Consider the following 25,124-nt stretch of genomic DNA (forward strand, 5'->3'; position numbering starts at 1 on the left):
CGATTGAGCTAGAAGCAAACCCTTTAAAACTTGGAAAATGGGGATACTGAGATTCAGGCAATGCTGCGCTTTTCTTTGGTCTCTTCATGGAGAAGAAGGGATGCAGCTGAAGCTGATCCAGAGCTTACCTCTTACCAGACTGAAGGCTACATTGTCCTTAGGCTGCCAAGATCCACATTGCCCAAACTGGGGAATTTGGCCAAGGCAAAATTTGATTTTATTTCACTTCATTGCCACTTGGGGATATTTAAAATTGCACATAATAAATCCTCTCTTAGTTCATATACTAGAGGTAGTCTTCAACTTATGCCTGGAACCAAATTCAGATTACAGTTGGTCCTCATTTTACAACAGTTCATTTAGTGACTATTCAAACTTACAATGGCACTGAAAAAAACGGACTTATGACTGTTTTTCAGTTACAACTTTCGACCTTCTGACAAGCTAAGCCAATGGGGAAGCCAGATTCACTTAACAACTATTACTAACTTATCAATTGCAGTGATTCACTTAACAACTGTGGCAAGGAAAATTGTAAAATGGGCCCAAATGCACTTAATAAATGTCTCACTTGACAACAGAAATGCTGGGCTCAATTGTGGTCGTACATTGAGGACTACCTGTACTACCAAAATATAAGGATACTTAGGTCCAGCTGCAGGTATTATTCCAGCAAGAGATTGCCATAGGGCTCAGCTGCACATTTCTGTATAACACCACCAAATGTTGGATTATAATTACAGGAAGTCTTGCATGGAAACTATAAGCCAGGATTTATCTAGCTAGATTCTAACTTCTTGGGTAGCTCCTGCAAAAAGCAGATGACAATGTGAAGTATCTGAAATAACTTTTTAACGTTCCCAGGTGTGTCCCCTTCCATTAAAAAAAAAAGTTCATTCATAAAATCCAGCAGACGAGGCAAAAATATCCAGCCAATCTTTCTTTTGCAAGGCTCATTCTTCTCCTATGAGAACGAATGTGCTTAGGGAGGAGCACTCAGTCAGATGAAGTCAGAACTAGAGATCAAAGCTTCACCACCTCTTCTGCACTTAGCAAATCTAGGCCACAATTGAGTTGCTTCCACGTTTGAGCTTCTGAGACAGATTATCAGGCTATTTTTGATCATGACAAAGTTGTTCAATCATTATTTCATTTGAATTTAACGTAGGGTATTTACGAGAGAGGCGTATTTGAATTAAGTGTTTAAAATAGTATGATTATTGGATTAAAGTGTTAGAAATACACACACAGAGACATATATATCCTGCAAAAGAATAATTAATGTTCTGGAACTGGTTTAAAGTCAGCCATGGGGAAATTTGAGGCATGTTCCTGCATGAAGTACATTTGAATTCTCTCCTAAGAATCCATTCTAGAAACTAATGTTATTAAAGTAATTTTGGATTTGTTGTAGCTTTTGCTGTATATTTGGAAGAAATAATTTTGGATCTTTATTTCAATCATCGTTATCACTAGGTTGGGACTGTCAAATTTCTGTACAGCTATGAGGACTAGAAACCTACTCATTTAAAAAGTGTCCTAAGAAAACTAAAATCTGCATATACAGATAGTTCTCAACTTACAACCACAATTGAACCCAAAATTTATGTTGCTAAGTGAAACATTTGTTAAGTGAGTTTTGCCTCATTTTACGATTTTTCTTGTCACAGTTGTTAAGTGCAGTTGGTAAGTTAGTAACATAGTTGTTAAGTGAATTTGGCTTCCCCAGTGACTTTGCTTGTCAGAAGGTCGCAAAAGGGAATCAGGTGACCCCGGGACTCTGCAACCGTCACAAATGTGAACCAGTTGCCAAGCACTCAAATTTTGATCACGTGACCATGGGGATGCGGCAACGGTTGTAAGTATGAAAAAAGGTCATACATCGCTTTTTTCAGTGACGTCGTAACCTTGAATGTCACTAAATGAACTGTGGTAAGTTGAGAACTACCTGCAGGGCTACATTCTTCAACTTTTTTGCATATCTGTGGAATCACAGCTGCCCTCCAGCACGGAGCTAGGACCAGTGGTTAAATTCAAAACATTTTACTACCGGTTCTGTGGACGTGGCTTGGTGGGCGGGGTGTGGCTTGATAGACATGGTGTGGTTTGGTGGGCGTGGCAGGGGAAGGATGCTGCAAAATCTCCATTCCCACCCTACTCTGGGGCCAGCCAGAGGTGGCATTTGCCAGTTATCCAAACTACTCAAAATTTCCGCTAGCGGTTCTCCAGAACCTGTCAGAACCTGCTGAATTTCACCCCTGGGTAGGACCCTGGAAGGAAGACCCAAGTTCAATGGGTCTAAATTTAAAGCAGGTCTGTTAGGTGGGCTGATAATAACCTACTTCCCTCTTACATGCTGATAACAAGCCATCTCCTACAGGGCACTAATAGTGCTATTAAAAAGCCAGCAGGCCTAGAATGAAAAGGACAAAGCGCAGACAATTACTGAGGCAGCTGAGCAAAGGCTGCCTTTATCACAAAGGAGAGGTTTCAGCTAGAAGCTGGGGGGGGGGGGGGAGGAAATAGAAGGGACACGTAGGCCATACATCTTATCCCTTTCACAAAGTACCATTCAATGTTGGATCTAAATGGTACGCCTGAATTCTATCTTTGCTCCATAATTGCCTGGGCGTGGGGAGGGGGGGAGGAAGAAAGTTTTATCCAGGAGGGAACCACACGTTGACTTTTAATAATAATTTGACAAGAGATCAAGGAGAGTAGTGAGTGTGTCTAACAATGCACCAATGTAACCAGGGTATGATGAAAAATTCTCAATCTATCTTATGGGCGGGGGGGTCTTGATTGAAAAAAAAAGTTTAAGTTTCTATGGAGGCAGTTAAAAGGTGGATTTGCTGGAAAATGTCAGTGGCAAAGTTTGTGGGGTACAAAAAAGAGGGGTTGCCTGTGGTTTATTGGCAACTCACACTCTTGCTCCAAAGGAGAGGCACTGAGAGATCTCTAACGGGAAGATGGCACAGGTTTCGTGCAAAGAAAGGCAGGTATTTGTTCTCCCAAAGCAAACCAAAAGTCCCATAAAGAAATGATGGAGACTGGCTTCAGAAGATTTGTAGACAAGATGTCACATAGATTCAAGGAAGATTTGTCCTACTTGGCATAAAGGCTAAATCTTCAGAGGCAGAGCATGACAGACAATGAGGAATGTTTAGTGCTATGGCTTCCTGCTAGAAATCGAAGGAAGACAGCCCGGTTAGTCTGTGTCTGTCAGGAATTAGGAGCCCAATAGCAGCTCCCGAGTCTCATACCAAACTTAAATTAACACATTTTATTAAAAGGCATAAACCTTCCTGAGCTATTTTATTAAATGAGTCAGTCTGAAAAGCTGCTACCAGATTCTTTTTGATTTGTCCTGCAAAGAGATCACGGATGGATCTATTGGGGCAGAGTTCCCCAGAATTCCCTTTGCGGACTGGACTGGGGGGGGGGGATGATTCGGTGCAAGTGACAGGCAAGAACGTGGATGCAGGCTCCATTTGCACAAGCAGCAGGCACGTACAGCTGCTGCTCGTGCAAATGGAGCGCATGTTGTGGCCTGTTGGCTAACCAGCCCTCCAGCAGCCGAATCAGAGGAGGAGGAGGAGGAGGAGGCATGGGAGTCAAGATCAGCATCAAGACAACCTAAGAGCTCTGAGGGGGAAGAGGGAGTGGAGCTGGCAGAGAGAGAGAGAGAGAGGCAGAGGCAGAGCCTGGGCCGTCCATCAGCCCTCAGATAGAGAGTCAACAGCCCCTGGGTCTGGAGGTGGCTGAGGAGGAAGAGGAGGAACAGCTGGGTCCAGTGCCTGATGCGCAGATGTGCAGAAGTCAGAGGAGAGGAGAGCAGTGGAAATCTGTGGGACGGTCCTTGGGACAGAAAAACCACCGTTGCTAGTGAAGCCCCACCCTAGCTCTGGAGATAAAACAGAAGAGATTAATAGATGTGGCAGAGAACCATTCATCTCTTATCTGTGTTGAGAGACTTTTTGCCGGGGCTGCTGGCACTCCTAATAAAGGAATCATTGATTTAATTACAGAGGGTTTGCCGTGCTTGGGGAGCTGGGTCAGAACAATGTGCTTGCTGCACATTGTTGCTTGCTCGCACAAGTGTGGACGTGCAGGTACACACGCTTGCCTGCCACTTCCTTGGCCCAGTTCCAAATGGCTCCAAGCCTGGAAGTGGGCCGTGGCCTGGGGACCCCTGTATTAGGGTGATGGAGTCTGATTTTGGATCACTTGTAATCAAATTCTGCTGATGCTTCAATCTCTTTTTCATCCACTTCACTGAGAAGGCCAAGTTCCGGGAAATGTGAAGAGCCACCCTGGACGAGACATTCTTCTTCCCTCTGTACCTCTCAGCAGGTACCAGCCCAGGTGTTGCCAACAGTGGCTGCCATTCCACCCTGAAGGTTTTAGCACTCACCCAGAAAGCACCGCATGCTGCCCAAGACAGTCTACGGACATTGCTGTTGCCTGTGAAAATAAGAGACGTGAATTCCCTCAGCTTATAAATAATACATTAAAAGCAGCAAAAATGCCCTCGGGAAGCACTCAACTGACTATATGGATGTGTAGTGTTATTGACAACAATACAGAAAAAGAATTGACACTGCCTTCCTTCAAACTGTAAATAATACATCTGATAATCAGAGGCAACACACTATTAAATCAGCCAATTTGATGGGAGGGAGGCTGTGAGGCTCAACCATTAAAGTCAATCCTACAGCAGCACCTTTGCTAAAAAGATGATTGGGGCCCTAATCGGTTCCTCATCTCCTTGGGAAAAAGGTCTCCTTGATATCAACAGAAATGGCCTTTCTCGAAATATAAATAGAACTCTACTGCAAGCTGTTTTTTGGAGCACAAAATAGTGAACAGAAATCCATTGCTGCCAATACCTAAATCATCTGCTTCTGAGTCATGCAGAATTAAAATTGCTTCCTCAAAGTGTTCTAACTCAAGTTCTCCGAATAGCGACCAGAAACCATTTTGAATGTGAAACAGCCTTTTTCGGCACTGCCTTTTCTCCTTTACAACTAGGATTTGAAACTCTTCACTACAGCCTCTTTCAAACGCAAAGCAATTTTTAAAATTCAAGGAGTTTGAAATCTATTGCACACCTCACTTCAAATTTTAATTCTTGAGGGGCAGCAGCCTCTCCTCTTTTAATAATCTTTTGGTTTCCATCTTCAGTTCGGTTTAAGCTGTCGTTATTGAACACAGATAGTCCTCGACTTACAACAGTTTGTTCAGTGACCATTCCAAGTTACGACGGCACTGACAAAAGTGACTTATGACGATTTTTCAAACTTATTACCCTTGCAGCATCCCTCAGAGTCACCTGATCAAAATTCAGATGCTTGGCAACCGATTCATATTTATGGTGGTTGCATCATCCTGGGGTCATGTGATCAATCATCTTTTGCAACCTCCTTTCAAGCGAAGTCAACCAGGAAGCCAGACTCACTTAACAACCATGCTAACTTAACAACTATAGTGACTCACTTAACAACTGTGGCAAGAATGGTTGTAAAATGAGGCAAAGTTCACTTAACACGTTTCACGTAGTAACAGAAATGGTGGGCTCAATTTTGGTCATAAGTCAAGGATTACCTGTAGAAGGTTTTGCCTTTCAATTAAGAATGCATGTGATAAAAGACTATAGCAATAGCACTTAGACCTATATACCACTTCATAATGCTTTGCAGCCCTCTCTAAGCGGTTTACAGAGTCAGCCTATTGCCCCCAACAATCTGGGTCATCATTTTACCCACATCAGAAGGATGGAAGGCTGAGTCACTCTTGAGCCTGGTGAGATTTGAACTATTGGCAGTAGGTAGAGTTAGCCTGCAATACTGCAAGGTAGGTAGGTAGGTAGGTAGGTAGGTAGGTAGGTAGGTAGGTAGGTAGGTAGGAAGGAAGGAAGGAAGGACAGTAGCAGTTAGACTTATATACTACTTTCCACCCCTCTCAAAGTGGTTTACAGAGTCAGCCTCTTGCTCTCAACAATCTGGGTCCTCATTTTACCAACCTCGGAAGGATGGAAGACTGAGTCAACCTTTGAGCCTGGTGAGATTTGAACTGCCAAATTGCAGGCAGCCGGCAGTCAGCAGAATTACCCTGCACTACTGCACTTGAATTATTGCACCACCATGGCTCCTGTAGTTGCTGTCTTCAGACCTGGCCACTGGCCATCAACCCCTCCATGGGGGAGCAAGAGCTCTCCTGATTGTATATCTGGCTTTCCAAACTGGAACTTGACAGGCCAAAATGTTGAGGTAGTCAGCAGAAGTAGCCTGCAGTACCACATTCTAACCACTGCACCACCAACGGCTCTAGGATGCTGATTCTCCACAATCCATCTTGCAGCAGGCGCCACCTGCACATTCTCAAGCCAAACTGTTGCTTGCAGCAAAATCAGCATCTCCCTGTCACAGGCCTGTCTGCCAAGCAGAATATTATTGACTTGAGCCATCAAAAGCAAGGGCTTAAACTTGCTGGACCAGTTTTTCTCAACCTTGACGACTTTAAATTCTGTGGACTTCAACTCCCAGAATCCCTCAGCCAGCTCACCCTGACTCTTTAGTTCCACATCACCTTGAAGCACAATTTCCTCCCCCCCACCCCCAATCAACAACCTCTAAAGAAGAAGGAGGCTAATTCCTTCAGCAGTATCCCCCACTTTTAATCCTGCTGGAGGCCCAGAAAGATATAATGGTCAACAAGATCAAAGAGCAGAAGGATGGATCCACCACCCTGGATCTGCCAGATACAATCAGTGTTAAATGTTTATTTTATAGAACCAAAAAACTTATTCTCATCACCTTTGCTACAGAAGCTGCTACAGAAATCAAAAAGAAATACTGGCATATTTAAAAGATAGTTCTTTTTTGGCTCTCAATTTTGCAAAACGTATAGAAACCACACAAAGCACATCTTATTAAATTTCTATACAGTATATATCTCAAGCGGGCAGGCACATCCTTCTCTCCACAGCCCTATGGGAATGGAAGGAAGAGTTCTCTCTCTTGTCTTCATTATCAGACAGCAGACAGGCAATTAAAAAGTTTGGCATCCTTGCATATTTCACCATAAGGATCAACTTGCAAGAGAGCAGGAATCAATGGGCAGGCAATACCTCCCTCCCGCCCTGTGAGAATTTACCTGCCGCACACCCTATTTTCCCACAGGTTTATCTCAATGCTGAACTTTATAATACATTTGGGAGGAGATTCTGTCTTTTTTAGATGCTCCCAGTTTGGGAAATGAAACCATTTATACAATCGTAATATTCTCAGAAAAGGAATATCTGTGTTGGTAATAACATATTCCCAACAAGGTTCCTGAGTTAGGGTCTGTGCAAAAAGCAGTAAACTAAAATAAACTAGTAAACATTATTTTAAAAGTGGACTCTTACTTATATGTATGAATCTTAGGCACCATCTCAACCTGATGGGATTAGTCAGCCCCACCAGTGGTGGCAGAATAGGCCTGCAGTGGACCCTGTCAATCAAGGAATTCCAGCTGGGGGTGTCCAGGAGAGCCTATTCTGCCATGGTGTGGCCCCCCAGGTCAGATCTACACTCTTGAAGACCTGGTTCCTCCAACTAACCCAGGACCACAATAGGGAAGTGAAATCCTGGAGATAGTTAATGGATTAGGTAGATCCCCATTTATTCTCCTTATGCATGTTGCCACTGAATTTTAACTAAATTTTAAATGCATGGTCTTTGTTTATTGTTTTATATGTTTTTGTAATAAAGAGTTTTATTATTTTTCAGTTACAAAAATAAACATTCCATCTTTCCTTAAGCCATGTGTCATCTGGGTACAAACATCTTTGTGCAACATTGTTCCTCATTTACTACATCTTTCACATTCATATTAATATTATTTCCCTAAGTTTAGTATTATAATATATTAAGCATTTAAACATTATAAAACTCTCCATTTTTCTTCTTAATATCTTCTAGTAATGATATAATATCAACATTAAACATCATTATTCTCATCATACACATACTAAGAGTTTTCAGCTTATTTATATCTCTATCTAAATATATTGTCTACTTATTTTTTAGCCTTCTTCATTTCCAAACTCCATTTTTATTCTCCAACCATTGGTAAAATACTTCCCAAATCAGTTTTATATAGTATTTTTATTGAGTGACTGTAAACCACCTAGAGTTGCCTTGGTTAAATGGATGGCATAGTAATACGTAGTAGTACTTTATGTAGCCCATTTGTACAAACATACAATATATATAAACTATGCTCATGCAAATGGGCTATAAAGTATAACTACGTATTACTTCCCATTTTATTTAGGAAATCATAATTTCTCATAGCTAAATAATGTACAGTATTTAAGAAGCATTGACTCTTATAGAGCTACCAAAATATGATTTTCCTTGCCTAACAACAAAACAACATCTGATTGCTAGGCATAAGATCAGAGCTGGTATTTCTCCCAAGGGCACTGCCATGGGATTGATGAAATAGTAGCTAGATTTACATATGGTTAAGTTGGCTATTAAACACACCCATTTTCTTGATACGCATAAACTATAAATGAGCAGAGAGACTGCATTTAAAACTAACCGGGTTTAGCATAGTTTGCATGCACATTACTAGTAAGACTTGTAACTCTCCTAAGTATCACATTCCATTATTATCAGCATGAAAACTGTAAAATAAAGGATTTTTCAAACTGAATACATCCAGTTGCAACAAGGTACAGATTCCATCTGCCCAGAATAATTGGTGGTGTTATTCTTTCTTATGAATTTCTGGTTGGTATGAGTAAAGTTTCAGCAATGATGAAATTCTCCCTTTCAGAATATTTACTTCTCAACTTTCCCTTGTCATCATGGTCTTTTGAAGGAAACAGAGCTGGGAATAATACCATTATTATACCAATTACCATTTGATGCCATAGCACCCAGCATTCAAAGACCTTTAAATCTCATGCCTCAGTACATTCTCAAAGAAACAATATAGAAACCTAATTCACATACCATGCTAAATCAAATTTTTATTTGTTTCCCTGAGGAAGCGTGTAAATATTAGAACATACATCTTAGCATAACTGTGAGTTCAGCCCATGTATCACATATCACACTATATGACAGTTTGTTCACTAAGCCAGAATTTGTTAGGTTTCTTCATTGCACTAAACCATAAATATGATTTTATTAGCTAGAAAAGTTGGTTCATGTGAAATGCAAAGAGCCAAAGTGCAATGTGCAAATCCAGTCAATAAATATCTTCTCTGATGACTCATCTATAGGCGTGTGTTTATGAAGATAATATATTATCTAGAAATCTGTGTGAATTAATGGATTATTTTAACTATTAACCTTATTCAGCAGTGGCAAACACTAGCTGTTAGAGACTTATGAATACCTCATAGCACAAATTTGTTTTGTAGACAAGACCAAATTTCATAAGATATTGCAACATTAGCATAATTGGATAGGAAAAAATGTACAGTACAGGAGAAGGAACATAAAGAACAATAAAAATACCTTAAAACATTTGTTATATAAGTGTTGGAATCAATCAACTGACAATCCAATTAACCCAGATCATACCTATAAAATGTCTGCTGTAGCAATCTTGCCAAAATTCAAAAATGTCCAATTTATAACAGAACAGCCTAACGTAAGGCAGCTTTCTAACATGGGTCAGTTCTTAAACTTTTAGCTGTAGCTAAAGAATCAAAGAGGCTAGAGTTTAAAGGAAAGGAGGGGGGAAGCAAATGATCATCTCAGCAGAAATCTCTCCCCCAGCTCTTTGCAGAAGCCCCTGTAGTACTGTTCTTAAAGTGTTTAACACAATTATAGGTAGTCCTGGACTTACGACCACAAAATTTCTGTTTTGAAGCATGACAGTTAAGTGAGTTTTGCCCCATTTTAGGAACTGTCTTGTCATAGTTGTGAATTACTACAGTTAAGTTAGTAAAACAGCTGTTAAGTGAACAGGCTTCCCCATTGATTTTGCTTGTCAGAAGGCCACAGAAGGTGATCACATGACTCTGGGACACTACAACCGTCATAAATCCATGCCAGTTGCCAAGCAGTCAAATTCTGACCATGTGATCATGCAGATGCTGCAATTGGTGAAAAATAGTTGTAAGACTATTTTTTCAGTGCTGTGTAAATTCAAAATGGCTGTAAGTCCAGAACTACCTGTATTCCTTTTCCTGGTCTTCAATAATGTTGTTAACCTATCCACTCACACATACACAAAGATTTTGTTGTTTTATACAAGTGTCACAACTGCAGCAGCCCCAAACTGGATCCTCTACACCCAAAACAGCAATGACCAAAGTTATTTATCCAATTTTTAAAACCACCCATCCTCCTCACAGAGGCTCTATTACTCACAGAATATGCTCTAGACTAGAGCAAATATCCCAGGTCTTGTTTGGCTGTTTTTAAGTAACTTTTGCTTACAAATGTTTATACTGCTTGCTTCCAAAACTTTATGGGAAAGTGGGAGCGTTCTTTATAATAAAGTTCAGAATGTAAGTAACTTTGATAATAATGCCAGGAGGAAAAGCGGTGGTGAGGGAGAAGAAAAAGACTGGAAGCAGTGGCCAGGCCTGTTTCAGTTTTTAATTTTCAATTGTTTAAATTCATTTTATATTTTCTGTGCCACCCAGTCTAACAGAGAGGTCAGCTGCATTATATTTAATGTATTGTTTTAATGAGTATATTTGGTAAGCCTCTCAAGAGTCCGTTGGAATGGGAGGCTGCATTAGTAAAACTATTAGTATTGCCTCAGTCAAGAGAAAAACCAGTCACAATAGCCTTCCATCCTTCCGAGGTGGGTAAAATGAGGACCGAGATTGTTGGGGGCAATAAGGCTGTAAACCTCTTTGAGAGGGCTGTAAAGTACCATGAAGTGGTATATAAATCTAAGTGCTATTGTCCTCCTTTCCTCCCTCTGTCCTTTCCTTCCTTCTTCCTTCCTCTGCCTTCCATCCTTCCGAGTAAAATGAGGACCCAGATTGTTGGGGGCAACATGCAGACTCTGTTAACCGCTTAGAGAGGGCTATAAAAGCCTTGTGAAGCGGTATATAAGTGTATTTGCTATTCCATCCATCCACCATAACATGCAGTGGTTAGAAGGCAGTATTGCAGGCTAATTCTGCTCTTTCAGGAGTTTAAATCTGACCAGGCTCAAGCTTGACTCAGCCTTCCATCCTTCCAAGGTTGGTAAAATAAGGATCCAGATTGTTGGGGGCAAGAGGCTGACTCTGTAAACCGCTTAGAGAGCCCTGCAAAGCACTGTGAAGCGGTATATAAGTCTAACTGCTATTGCTCCCCCCCTTCTGCTGCTGGGGATGATGGGAGCTGTAATCCAGCGCTCCCGAAGGGTGCCGGGGCGAGCCCCAGGCCACTCGACGCCGAGCAGCGGATCTTCGTGCGACGCCAGGCACCCTTCCCATCTCCCCTCAGCGGCTCCCCGCATCTCCCCAGGGGGAGGCGCGGCAGGGATGCCTCCCACCCGGAGTGCCAAGGAACGGGAGGGGGTGAGAGAGAGCTCTGCCGGCAGGCAGGCAGGCAGACCGTCCGGGGAACGGCGACCGCGCGGCCCCGCTGCCCCGAAAACGGCCCCGGATACCTGCGAGTCGCGGAATTCCACCACCACATTCTCGCTACTCCAGCGCGCGGCCATCTTGGCTGCCCTGGAGGCGGCGGCGCGACGGCGACCAGGAAGTCGTCGCGCACGGAGCGCAGGGCCTGCCGGGAGGCGTAGTTCTGGCCGCTTAAAGGAGCCGGAGTTGCTCAAGAGCCAGACCTGTGTCTTCCCTCAGGGTTGGACTACAACTCCCAGAGTCTCCCCTCGCCTAGCTAGGAACCCTGGGAGTCGTGGTCCGACGTCGATTTGTTTTGATCTTTCTTAAGGCAGCCTGCCTCCCACCTGCTCTCTCTTTTTTTTCCTTGCATACCTTTGTCATTGGATTTGCACAACAGGCTGAGACACACACACACACACACCACACACACACATGCAATCCCTCTCTTGTAAATTGAAAGCAAGCTTATCCTGCTTATTGAGCGCAGACACTGTATCTTTGCCTCAGTTATGCAACTTTCTGTGAACATATTCAATGTCTGAGGGATGTGGAGGGTTAGAAGACTGCAAAGTGGCTGTTTTGTTAATCCATATCACTAATTAGTATATGTATATTTACTAATGTGTGTTTAAATTATAGGGGCTGGACAACCATTTATCTGAAATGGTATAGGACAGGGTGTCCAAACTTGGGAACTTTAAGACTTGTGGACTTCAACTCCCAGAATTCCCCAGCCTTTCCAACCCTTATTATTCTATGTAGACAGATTCCAAATCAATCAATCAATCCAAAATAGACATTGGAGCCAAAGAGTCACCTGGATCTCCTTTAATTTACAGAAGTGGATCTGAATTAAGCTACACTAACTGTGTTGTTTCCATCTCTGGAAGGAACTTATCCACGCCACTGCTATGTTTTTGCACAATTCTTCTGAACGTGTTTCCTAATGATGATAATGCATGATCTCTACTCATGCAAATAGGCTGGGAAGGGATCTGTCAACCCTCTATTCAAAGTTTAGGAGAATAGGGATTTTAGTCAATCTTTACCTAGGTGAGATATTAATCTTTCCATTCCTGATTAGAGCACAATATAACTATGGCTGAAAGTTCACAACTGCCATTTCAATTACATCATGCAAGTTAATTGCACAAAAGATGAGGGGTGCTATAAATGACATGTCACCAGGAGCTTCATTCCAAACAAATATCCCTGGACCTACTCCTAAATAAAATCAAGTTCTTACAAGTTGGGACAAAACTCTCCTTGCTGCCTACTGACCATCCCAAGAAATTCCTGGGGATTGTACCATCAGATTTCAAAAGCTCTTATGTCTGGAATTGTCTGAGAGCATAAGTAAAATGGACAGAAGTATATTCTCTTCTTGGCTGACAACATTCAAGATTTCATAACCCCTTACCTGAAATTGGTGTGAAGGTTTGTGCGGCCCGCTGTAAAATAATTGGTTGAAAACTGGTTCTGTTCTACCTTTTATATTGTCCCTTTTTGTCTTTTACAGTCTCAGAACTCCCTGTTTTTGTTGAAAACGGACTTGGCAGCAAACCCTCAGAATGTGAAGATATGATTTATCTTGATAGCGGTTTTTTTTAAATTTGCAAAGGAATTAGATTGGGTGAATTAACTTATACTAGCCTGGTGCAAAATGTAGGAAAGAATGGAACCTAGAATAAGGTTCTCTTATTTCAAAAGTAGGGAGTGATGGCCACCTGTCCAGAAGATGGAGAACACCAAACAGAATGCAAAGTATCTGGAGCAAAGTCAGGATTTATTATGCACAAATATTTCCAATTCTTGGGAAAAGGAAGACACCCCTTTAGGTGTCATTCATCAACAGGCAATTTTAGTATATAAAATAATAAAATGCTAATCTATTGTATTTGTGTGCGTGTTAAACACAAACAAGAAAAATATGTTAACATATTCAATCAAGAGACTTAAAAGTTTCAATGAGAATAGAGCTGGAAAGGATCTTGGAGGTCTTCTAGTCCAACCCCCTGCTCAAGCAGGGGACCCTACACCATTCCAGACAAGTGGCTGTCGAGTCTCTTCTTTACCGATCTCCAGTGAGATCTTTTGTAGGTTCTTGTTTTGTTTTTGTCTGCCAGTGAGTCTTATGCAACAATGGATTCTATCTGCTTCTTTAGCTTGTCTCACGTTCCCTCTTCCTCCCCAATGGGTTAGGGGTATCAACTGATGGTTGAGAGTTATCTCTGGAAATATATGTATTCAATCCATAATCACAATAAGATTCATGCATCAGGAGATGGCAAAAATTTTAAGATGGGATTTTAATGCAACTGGTGAAAGAAAAAGAAACGAGCCAATTTGTATTTTGTGCCAAGTCTAAATTTGTTAATCGTGGTTTATTAAACTACAAATGGCAAATCATTGTAAGCTTTATAATATCATGGTTTATATAAGCTATCCTGATGGAATTGATAAATCATGCAAGGCACAAAGCAGAATACCTGAGTGTGGGCGACACTTATAATTATGGTTTGTCCTCTTTCCAAAAATGCATCTCCTGAGGTTGTTGTAAAGATAAAATCAAGTGTGAGATGAAGAAATATTGACCTTTGCAGCAGAACATAAACGTGCTGAAGATATGCATGTCATGTAACTGTAACTGTTTTCAAGGTTATTGGATACATCTTTGATCCAAAACTAAGTTTTTAACTATGTTCTATTAAGGCTTCATTTGATGCATCCTGTGATGGAGGTAAGCCCTAAATCGTTGCTAAGTGAAACATTTGAGCCAATTAAGTAAGTGCGGGGAAAATGTTCACGAGTCACCTTTTTTCAGTGCGGTTGTAACTTTGAACGGTCCCTAAATGAACTGTTGTAAATTGAGGACTCCCGGTGCTTAATCCAGGTTTTCAAACTTGGCAACTTTAAGACTTGTGGACTTCAACTCCCAGAATTCTCCAGCCAGCTCTGCTGATTGGAGAATTCTGGGAGTGGAATTCTACAAGTCTTAAAGTGGCCAAGTTTGCTGACCTATGTGTCAATCCATCAACCCAGCCCCAAACAGACCCCAGTCCCCACTCCCACAAGGCATGATTGCGCAATTCCTGCCGCCACAAGGAAAACTAGGATCCAGCCCTTGGAAAGCTATGCGGGGCTCTGCTTCTCGGCGCGAGGGGGGAATCTAAGGCTGCAGAAAGTTCATCAAACGCCTCGGCTACTTCGGAGGCGTTAACGGCAAAAGGCCGGAGAGACCGTCGGTTAAAGCCGTTCCAAGGCTGGCTCCCGCCGGGCCGGGACTTCGGAGTCTCGTCGCGGGGCAGGAGGGGAGCCAGGCGCGCCCTCCCTCCGTCCGCTCAGCATCCCGCGGCGGCGGCGGCGGCGGGAGGAGGGGAGGGGAGGCGGAGAGGAGGAGACGGGGAAGCCGCGGCGCAGGCGCTGTGCGCGGCTCTATTGTCTCGGCTCCGGGAGCCCTCGGGAAGCCCGGCTGGGGACGGCCGGGGACGCACCAGCACCAGCCCGACGCCCTTTACAGCCCTCGCGGCCCCAACGGAGCCAGACTCCCGCGGTGGGACTGCTGCTTGGCCCGGTCTGCCCGCCCGGTCTTCGTATGCGGAGCGGCGCTTGGGCAGCCGCGCTCTCTTTCCGCCGCCGCCGCCTTCCGTAGGGCGGGACCCCCAGCTGTCCCCGCCGTGGATGAGCCCGGGAGGCGCGGCGGGCCGCCCGTTGGGGCGCGGCGGCGGCGGCGGCTGCCGCTGCTGCACGGAGAGGCGGAGACGGGGAGCGCGGCCGCCGGTGGGGCTGGCCGCCGTTGCACGATGCCGGGGGGCCTGAGCGCCTAGTGGCCCTCCCTGGCTGGCTGGCGGGCATGGGGGGCAAGCAGAGCACGGCGGGCGCCACGGCGGCGGGGCGCTCGCGCGGAGGAGGCGGCGGCGGCGGAGGCCCCGTGGCCAGCGACGACAGCGCGGTGCCGCCGCCCGGGGGAGCCCCGCACTTCGGGCACTACCGCGGCGGAGGCAGCGGCGGCGGCGGAGGCGGTAGCAGCAGCGGAGGAAGCGGCGGCGGGAGCTCGGCGATGGGGCTGCGCAGCCGCTCCGTCAGCTCCGTGGCCGGCGTGGGCGTGGGGATGGGCGGCGTGGAGCCGGCTGGCGCCGGCAGCGTCCCCTTCGGCCTGTACGCGGCGGCGGCAGCGGCCGGCACCGGCACGACCACCCCGGCCACCCCCACGGCGGCGGCTTCCTCGGGCGACTCGGAGCGGGATGCAGGCGGCGGGTCGGGCGCGGACTCCGCCCCCTACGGCCATGGCAACGGTTACCAGGAGACGGGAGGCGGTCACCACAGAGACGGGATGCTGTACCTGGGCTCCAGGGCCTCGCTGGCCGATGCTCTACCTCTCCACCTCGGACCCCGGTGGTTCAGTTCGCACAGCGGTGAGTGGACGGGCTTGGGGAGCCCAAGGGGGCTCTGGGGATGTGGCTCCTGGGGGCTAAAGGTCAGCCACGGTGCTGGGTTCGAATCAGGAGCCAAAGGCCCAGCAGATGAGGAACAAACAGCCTTTGCAATCTCAGAAGGCTAAAGGGTGTAAAATTGCTGGTCAAGGAAGTGTCCCGCTGGGTTTAAAAGGTCCTGGCTGCTTCCTTCACACGTCCTTTACACATGTGCCCCTCACACGTGTTCCCCCTCTTAATCTGGGTCAGGCTTCTTGTGTGTGCATGATAAAGTTGGGTTAAGCCAACCTCTTCCGTGAGGACATTGGGCATGTCCAGAAAATGGGTAAATACAGTAACCAATTACAGTTTGTTAAACCAACAAGTTATGTGTTGTGAGAGGCCCTTCTGGTATTAAGAGATTTTGTTATAAAATCCATGTGCTGGGAACTAGATCCTTCATTGATCTCCTCTTTCCTACTTAGCAAGTCATTGAGTGCTTACTCTAGAAAGCATCCTGAGCTCTGGATTTGGACTAAGCCTGGCACAACTTTGCCCTTCATAAACGGCCTGGGTAGTGTTTTTGCCTTATTTGATTTCTGTGGTACATGAAACCTGGGATCTTGTGCCACCCTTCAGAGAATATTGTGCTCTTGAAGTGACATTCTGGCTTGGTTTGAACGAGAGGTCAGGCTAAAACGCAGTGGGATGTTATGCTGTATGTATCTAGATAAGTATGATATGTGAATGAAGGCAGTTGGAGTAAAGTCCACCTAAAATATTAGCCAAATAGCTTCCTTGTCTTCCCAGCAGAGGTTAGCTGGGGAAAGAGTAACAAGGGGGTAAGAATGGAGGGTGGACAAAAAAATTGCCAGCCACTTGTGAATACCTGGAGTAATTTGATTAGTTAGTTCATGGCCTGGAGCCTTCTAGGACTTATTTTCTTTGCTTAATTTTGCTTTAGTTGTTGATTTTACATCAAGGGTAGGCAATTCATTTTCCCAGATGGCCGCATCAGAAATTGGGACTGTTGTGGAATGCCAAACAAATAAGGCTGTGAAGGTACATAGCAAACACATAGGTAAATTGGGAAAAAAATAGTTACCTTCAAAATAACAGCAATCCATGTGTCCCAAAGGTGCTTTTTCAGGAGGCAACTGAATTTTCTTGTGTGTATTTTAAGAGGTTTCGCTTCTCATCCAAGAAACTTCTTCAGCTCTGAGAGGACCTGTCAGAGCTGAAGAGGCTTCTTGGATGAGAAGCGAAACGTCTTCAAAAGTAAAAACAAGAAAATCCAGTTGCCTCCTGAAAAAGCATCTTTGGGACAACCGTGACCTGGATGGCTGAGAATCTCTACATATTTTTTAGCAATTCATGTGGGCTGGACAGAGACAGCCAAAAGTCTGGATGTGGCCCAGAGGCTGTAAAATGCAGAGGTCTGGTTTAGATGCATCTAAAAGCATCAATATATAGCTCTCCTACCACCATGTTGCTTCTCTTTTTCCTTTTAGTACAGGGGTGAGAAAGCAGGTCGATTCTCAAGATTTCTGTACTGTAGTTTCCTCTGTATTCTTATCATTGGCAAAAACCACAATAGAACAGCTTTTGAAGATACTACACCCTCACTTCTGTTGTTATTAAAACCGGAAAGATAACACGAAAATATCTTTCCCATTACTCTGTAACTTGGGGGTGGATAAAAACTCTTTGTCATTCTCTCTGATTTGGTCTCCTTCCAGACAGAAGGAGACCTCCTTCACCTCTCAGAATTCTCATTGGTGGCCCTACAATGGAATTCTAGGAGTTGAAGACCAAATATCTTACAATTGCCCACACGGTTGAGAAAGACTGAATTGAGTTGGTAATCAAAGAATGTAGAATTAGGTAAGATTGGCTCTCCTAGATCCCATGGAAAGCATTATGAGTTTTAGGGAGTTTTTTTTTTCTGCTGAGAGAATGAAAAGGGTTAATAATGTGGAACATCACATTGGCTTACAGGAAGTATACTCGTTTCTGAGAAAAAAAGTATGGAGGGATTTCCCCAGCAAACTCATTAGGAGGAAGTTAACAGAAAAAAAAAATGATTTCAGGCAGAGAATGGGACAAGCTTTTTAGTTTAGGCCTCTAGCAGTCAGTTCCTGAAATTGACTTTGGGGATGCCCCCAGGAGCATGCCTGGAAATGCTGCCAAGAATTTCCATTGGTTGGGTTGCAGGGAGAAAGTATGCTTAAATTAAGTAGTATCACCAAGCAAAGCAATTTATAATTTAGTTTTGGCAGGAAATAGAGGAAATAATGTTCTTTTTGCCAGCCAATTGTGCTTCCTTTATCTGTCCAATAGTTGCTTAATTGATTAACTTTTCAATTACACTGGATTATATCAGCAAATGTGAGATACCATACATCATTTTCCCTCAAACTTATTTCCTGCTCTGTTCAGTTGAACTATGAAGGTTCTGTTTTGCTTTCAGTTCTGCATCTTACAAGAATTGCATTGGCTGCCCCAAGTTAGAGATGTGAAATTGCTCTGCCATTGAATTGTTTGTACTCCTTGGTAGGGATTTCTGTATTTTGGTTTTGTTCAGCTTTCCTTTTTATTTAGATAGAGTAGACATCTTGTGTGCATATTTTGTGTGTGTACTGTGTTCGTGTGTATGAATGTACCGTGTAACATGTGGATAGGGTATTCCATGCCAGTTATATTCAAATTAGCTTTGAAGATTCAATGCATTAAAGTGAGCTATCACATCAAACTAATGCAGACCACTAGATATAAAAGTCTTCTGCACAGATGCAAAATCTTTTTTGCCCAATTCACTAGGACTTCCATCTTAACCCAAGTCATAAGTCTACACCGACAGACCAATCTGGATGTTTACATTTTTAATGGTTCTAAATTCAGTTGATGATTGCATTTTCAAATCAATTTTGTAAAATGTTTTTGGATGGATTTGTACAAATAAATCCAGTTAAGCAATTCTTCAAGTCAGTTTTACCTACCACGGTGAAGGGCTGTTTTGTCTTCTGGAATTTTGAATTTTGTTCCAGCTGCTTCTCCTGCCCAGTTTGTGTCTCACTTACTCCCACCTATATAGGAGCTGCACTGCTACCATAACTTTGACTCTGAATGATGCACCGCTTCAATATTGATTGATGCCCTTTGAGGCTCACGTTCTTCAAACTAACCTCCAACGGTAAATCCCTGTATGGTTTGCAAAATGATTGGTTACTGATGTGGTGCCTTCGTCCCTTGACACTGTGATGGTGACTCTGGTAGTACTAATTAAAAATCCATGTCTTCGGTGTCCAGATAATTAGGTTAATCATGCAATTAATACATTCCATCAGCCTCCATGTCTCTGAACAGCTGGAGGTTTGCCTGCTTGGCACACACTCCCGGTGTTGCAACCCTCTAGAATGTCCTCTTTGGGAGAGGACTTATTTTTCTTCAAGGGAACGTGAAAGGGGGCCGTGAAGGTCATGGCACAAGTGATCAGAACTCCTTGATAATAATGCTTGTCTAGCGCTCTGGCACACAGGCCAGAGTCTGTAGATTTGTAAAGAATAAGACAGTGAAAAAAAAGGCTTCACTTTGCAATTAAACAGCAAGCAAAATTTGTATATGGCCTTTGGCCAGGTTAGCCTCCATGAATCTGGTTATGAGCTCCCTGGATGTTGGTTTGCTAAATTCATTCCTTCTCTGGAAGCTGAGATGAGACCCTCCTGACCAGGCTGATTCTAAGACAGAGTCAAAAAAGTCAAGATCACAACTCCATTGTTTGGCTCCTGCTCCTCTGCTCCTGGGCTTGGCTTGGCTTGAGTACTTTTAAAGCCCAGGTTTGGACAAAAAGGGCTCTGCATATTTACTTGCTCAGATATTTGTTTCCCTTCTTTTTAGCTTCTTAAGGAGCTACAAGGTTGGTGGTATGGCGATCAGCTCGAGAACGCACTCCGTTCTTGCCAATAAAAGTAGCCTGCAAATTCATATCTAGCAGCCTACGCATACCTAATCTTAGTCCTTTGGAGCCAGAGGGAGAGAAAACCCAAATTCTGCTAAGCTTCCACTGAAATCTCTTACTCACTTGAACTCTGGCAGATTGCTATTTATAAGCCTGGCCAAAGTGTCTCCCAAAGGTTTGGTGTTATTACTAAAGGCGGAAGTTGAGACAGGTGTGAATCCAGCCTGTTTTTAGTGAGGTTGGCTATGCAGAAGCTCCCGGCTGCTCTTGTCTTCTTGGTCTGGTCGCAACCTTTGGGGTTGGAGAAGGCCACTTCTCACATTATTTATTTGTTGAGTTTATTGGCTGCCACGGAGCTACTCTGGGGAGCTTACAATAATAAAAAGGAAGAAAATGTAAGGGGCGTAAATGGAACCGATGTAAAATAATAGAGTAATAAAATAAACAATGACAAAGGAAGACAATGAGACTAATACAATGGTATGATAACCAAAGATGGACCAATGGAGAGCAGAGTGCAAAGGGGAGGGGGGAGGGGGAGTCTGCCATCAATCTAGCAGCCACCTCTAGTAGGTAACTCCCCATTTGGTCCCCAGACCACCAGTAAAGCCTGGTTTTCAGGTTCAGGTGGACACGAGGGGTCTCTGTCTTCTCTGAGCTTTGCTTGTTTTCTTGCATATTTTTTGTGTGTGGATATAATACATGCGCTTCTGTGGCCCAGCATTCTGTGCTCTTCTTACACAACAGCCCCTTGACATTTGAGGGTTTCAGGAACCCCTTGCTGGGAATTCCTGAGCAGTCCCTCCAGCTGTGCCAGCATCTTTTCCTGGAAGCCAAAGACCTTTTCCTTGCAAGTCTCTCACCATTGATGAGAAATAAGCAACAATAAGGAAATAGTCATTTTTCTGTTTCTTTTTTTATCCTCCCAAAGTGTCTCAGTAGGTGGGACTCTCATTCTTTGGTTTACTTTTCTTTTCAGGGTGTCATACAGTGCAAAGCTTTTTTTTTTTAAAAAGACCGTCTTCACGAACATCTGCCATATTGAGCCATTTCTGACAAATGGCAGTCCAGTCTCTTCTTGAAAACTTCCAGTGATGAAACTCCCACAACTTCTGAAGGCAACTTCTGTTCCATCGGTTAATTGTTCTCATTGTCAGAAAATTCATCCTTATTCCTAGGCTGAATCTCTCCTTGATCAGTTTCCATCCATTATTCCTTGTCTGACCTTCGGGTCCTTTGGAGAATAGCTTGACTCCCCTCCTCTCTCTGGCAGCCCCTCAAATATTGGAAGACTGCTATCCTGTCTCCCCTGGTCCTTCTCTTCACTAGACTAGCCATGCCCGGCTCCTGCTACTGTTCATTGTATGTTTTAGCCTCCAGGCCCCTAATCATCCTGGTTGCTCTTCTCTGCACTCTTTCTAGAGTCTCCACATCTCTTTTATAGTGTGGTGCCCAAAACTGGATACAGTATTCTAGGTGTGGTCTTACTAAGGCTTTATAGAATGGTATTAGTACTTCCCTTGATCTTTAGTGTATCCCTCTATTAATCACTTAAATATTTGTCCAATAATAGCTGAAGGAAACTAAGACTTCTGCTGGGCTGCTGTTTTCAGGTATTTTTCCACTGTTTGTAACAATCTTGGCTGCTAGCATTTCTAAATTCTAAAAAACCACTGGAGAAATTCTTCTTGATTTATATCTCCTTGGAAATGTGAGAATCTAGAGAGATGACAAACAGCTAGGCAGATATTTGTATATATCTCAATATCTTTTTTATAGTGTGGTGACCAAAACTGGATGCAGTATGGGTGGCCATAATAATGTGATTAAATAAATAAGTGAGTGCAGAACCACAGGAGAAAATGTGCTCCTCGAGTTTTGTACAGGATGGTAGCACCAGGCTGACCTTCTGAACCTAGGAGCTAAATATAGCTCCTGGCCTGTTTGTAAATAGATAAGAAAATAGGCCCTAGACTTACATATCTCTTTAAAGTTCTTTATGGGAAATAAGACTATTTGGGTGGGAGATGGGATGGGAGCGATAGGCTGGATGGGGAAGCCAAAACACCAGATCTAGAAGAAGGGAACAGCAAAGCGCTTCCATGCCATTGCTAGGAATCTACTAGTGGTGAGTCCTTGTAGCTATTAGGAATTAAATTCAGTTCGAAAGAAACGTTATCTTCATTGTGTAAGCCTTGCAAAATTCAGGTAACCAGGATTACATTGGTGGTTCTATCTCAGCTGCTTGGGAATTAGAAGAGCGAAGTTGGTTGTAGTTTTCACCTACTATATAGAACCCGAGTGTCAGAAGGGATCTATCAACTCTATCATCACTTGATCAACCGCACAGCCAATTAGCAATGGCACCGACCCTCAACCAATACTTCACCTCCCAGTGATCCTCACCTGACATGACCTACCCATCACAAGACCCTCACCCGACATGACCCAAACCTGACCCATCACAAGTGTCATGTCACACCTGATGTGACTTCCCCATCACAAGACCTACTGACCACACGAAGCCCTTATAAGCAGAAGAACACCAACATTGATATTCCCTAACTTCCACAGAAGATGTTACCTAGCCTGGTAACGAAATGTTCAGAAACCAACCCCAAAAGTTGGAGAATGAACCTTCCCCCTCACTTGCCAGAGAGGTTATGCTATGCACAAGGATGGAAAAATTTGGCAATACCATCATGGTTGGCAATCATAGTTTACTTAGGTAGTTCCTGTCTTTATTATTATTATAAATAATTCAAGGCAGCCAACATACCTAGTATACTTTCCCCTACAAGATTAACCCTAGGAGGTGGATTAGGTTGATTGAGAGGGACTGGCCCATAGTTTCAGCTTTCATGCAAAAGGTGAGACTAGAATTTGCCGAATTCACCAGATTCTAGAATCCTGGATTCTAGCCTGGTGCTTTCTCTACTAGAGCAAAGTCACTCTAGAGATGGTAGACCTGTCTGATTAGAGCAGGGGTGTCAAACACAAGGACCAGGGGTAGTGGTGGGTTCCGGATACCGTTGTAACCGGTACGGTGCAACGGGGCCGGGTGTCCACCACATGAACGCACGCACATGTGTGCAGAGCGTGCATGTGTACTTACCACCGGCAACATTCCGCGATGCTTCAGCTGCTCAGCGGAGCGTTGCGCAGGTGCCGTATGCTCCGTGCACATGCGCAGAAGCCCCGAACAGTTCAAATGCCAGTAAGGAGCACAGGCGGACCCTCTGGAGTACCATACTAGAATGGTACTCGGGACGTAACAGTACGGCCGGGGCATACCGGTCGGATCCCACCACTGACCGTGGGGCTGGATCTGGCCCACAGGTTGCTTAGATGTGGCCCGTGGGGCCACCCTGGAATCAGTGAAGAATCCGCCCACAGTGCCTCTGCAAGTGAAAATGGAGTTCAAGGCCCGTTTTTGCTGGCAGAGGGTTGCAGGAGCCCCTCACAGCCAAAAATGGGTTTTCCCTTGCAGAGCGCTTGGCTCACAACAGGCGCCCCTAACATGAGTGACATGAAGCTGGCCACGCCCAACCCCCCCCCCCCTCTGAGGTCAAACACAACCCTGATGCGTCCCTCAATGAAATTGAGTTTGACATCCCTGGATTAGAGAAAAGGCAACAACTATGCTTATTGCTGGCTGGAAATCCCTTAAGGACTTTTTACATGTGAAGGCAAATATTTTTTACATAAAACAGGAAAAAATGAACTTATTATGATTTGTGGTTTTAATGACTAGATAGAAAGAAAAGAATCACAACGTAACTCTAGAGAAAGGGGTAAATCTACAATGGTACTTATAGAAGCCACTTCATTATATCTTGTTTTGTTGTTCTAGTCTATTTTTATTTTACCTTTTTTCACACTTCTGCTTTCTCTTTTGTTTTCCTTTTTTTTTTCCATCTTCATTTTAATTTGCATTCATTTTGCTATTTTTCTTTCAACTCTCAGTAAAATCACATTACAAAAAAGCCTCTTGCTAGCGTATGCAGCGGCTCAAGGGACATTTGAGGCCATGGAAAAACTCTTTCTTATTGTTGAAAAGTGCCATTGTTTGTACAAACAGAGACAGGCAAATTCAGAGAGTGGCCTGTGAAAGCAGCTAGGTTGGCACTGAGGCAGCCAATGGTGATGAGCTCATTTGGCAGCCCCACATGGACGACTGTTGGAAGAAAAGCAGAAATAACATTGTTGGATACGAAAAGAGAAGAGGGGGTTGTAAAAGCAGCAATGTCGATCAGCAAGTTAGAGATTCTTAGCAAAACTTTGAATTTTATGTACAGGTGATCCTCGACTTACAACCATAATTGGGTCCATTGTGAAGCAAAGTGGTTGTTAAATACAGAGAAAATGCCAATTTTTTTGCCAATGATCTTCAGGGAATCACTGCAGTTATTAAGTGAATCACATGGTCATTAAGCAAATCCAGCTTCCCCCACTGACTTTAGTTGTCTGAAGCTGGCTAGGAAGGTCATACATGTCTATCACATGACCCCGGAATGCTGCAATCATGGTAAATCTACGTAGTCCTCAACTTACAACAGTTCATTTAGTGACTTACAACATCACTGAAAAAAGTGACATGACCACTTTTCACACTTACCTGTCATGTGATCAAAATTCACACAGTTGGCAACTGATTCACATTTATGACGGTTGAAGTGCCCCAGGGTCATTTTGCAACCTTCTGATGAGCAAAGCCAATGGGGAAACCAGATTCATTTAATAGCAGTAGACTTATATACCGCTTCATAGGGCTTTCAGCCCTCTCTAAGCGGTTTACAGAGAGTCAGCATATTGCCCCCAACAATCTGGGTCCTCATTTTACCCACCTCGGAAGGATGGAAGGCTGAGTCAACCCTGAGCCGGTGAGATTTGAACCGCTGAACTGCTGATCTAGCAGTAGCCTGCAGTGCTGCATTTAACCACTGCGCCACCTTGGCTCTTTAACTTAACAGCTGCTATGATTCTCTTTAACAGTTGCAAGAAAGGTCACAAAATAAGGCAATACTCATTTAACAACTGTCATAACTTAGGAACATAAATTTAGGGCTCGGTTGCGATTGTAAGTCAAGGACTGCCTGTACCTGCAGGTTGGGCCTGAATTTTGATTATGTGACCGAGAGGTTGCTATAACAGTCCAAAGGATGCCGACCCTGCC

At 43.9% G+C, this 25,124-nt stretch overlaps 2 protein-coding genes across 5 annotated transcripts in view; one reads left to right on the forward strand and one right to left on the reverse strand.

The window, feature by feature from the left end:
* The window catches only part of WDR59 (WD repeat domain 59), a 78,677-nt gene extending 66,978 nt beyond the window's left edge, over nt 1-11,699 (reverse strand). For all 4 annotated transcript variants that reach the window (XR_004256487.1, XM_032230890.1, XM_032230889.1 and 1 more), the window contains exons 1-2: nt 11,623-11,699; nt 4,415-4,464 (exon numbers count right to left, since the gene is read on the reverse strand). Coding sequence is in view for 3 of the 4 variants with exons in the window: in XM_032230890.1 (XP_032086781.1) it covers nt 4,415-4,464; nt 11,623-11,676 (104 nt within the window). In the remaining variant the exon portion in view is untranslated. The remainder of the gene's footprint in view (nt 1-4,414; nt 4,465-11,622) is intronic.
* Nucleotides 11,700-14,996: 3,297 nt separating this feature from the next.
* ZNRF1 (zinc and ring finger 1) overlaps nt 14,997-25,124 on the forward strand; it is a 45,057-nt gene continuing 34,929 nt past the window's right edge. Inside the window, exon 1 of the mRNA XM_032230917.1 lies at nt 14,997-15,993. Coding sequence (XP_032086808.1) covers nt 15,432-15,993 — 562 coding nt within the window. The 5' untranslated portion in view covers nt 14,997-15,431. The remainder of the gene's footprint in view (nt 15,994-25,124) is intronic.

Source organism: Thamnophis elegans, chromosome 14, assembly GCF_009769535.1.
Source record: "Thamnophis elegans isolate rThaEle1 chromosome 14, rThaEle1.pri, whole genome shotgun sequence".
Classification (NCBI taxonomy): Eukaryota; Metazoa; Chordata; class Lepidosauria; order Squamata; family Colubridae; genus Thamnophis; species Thamnophis elegans.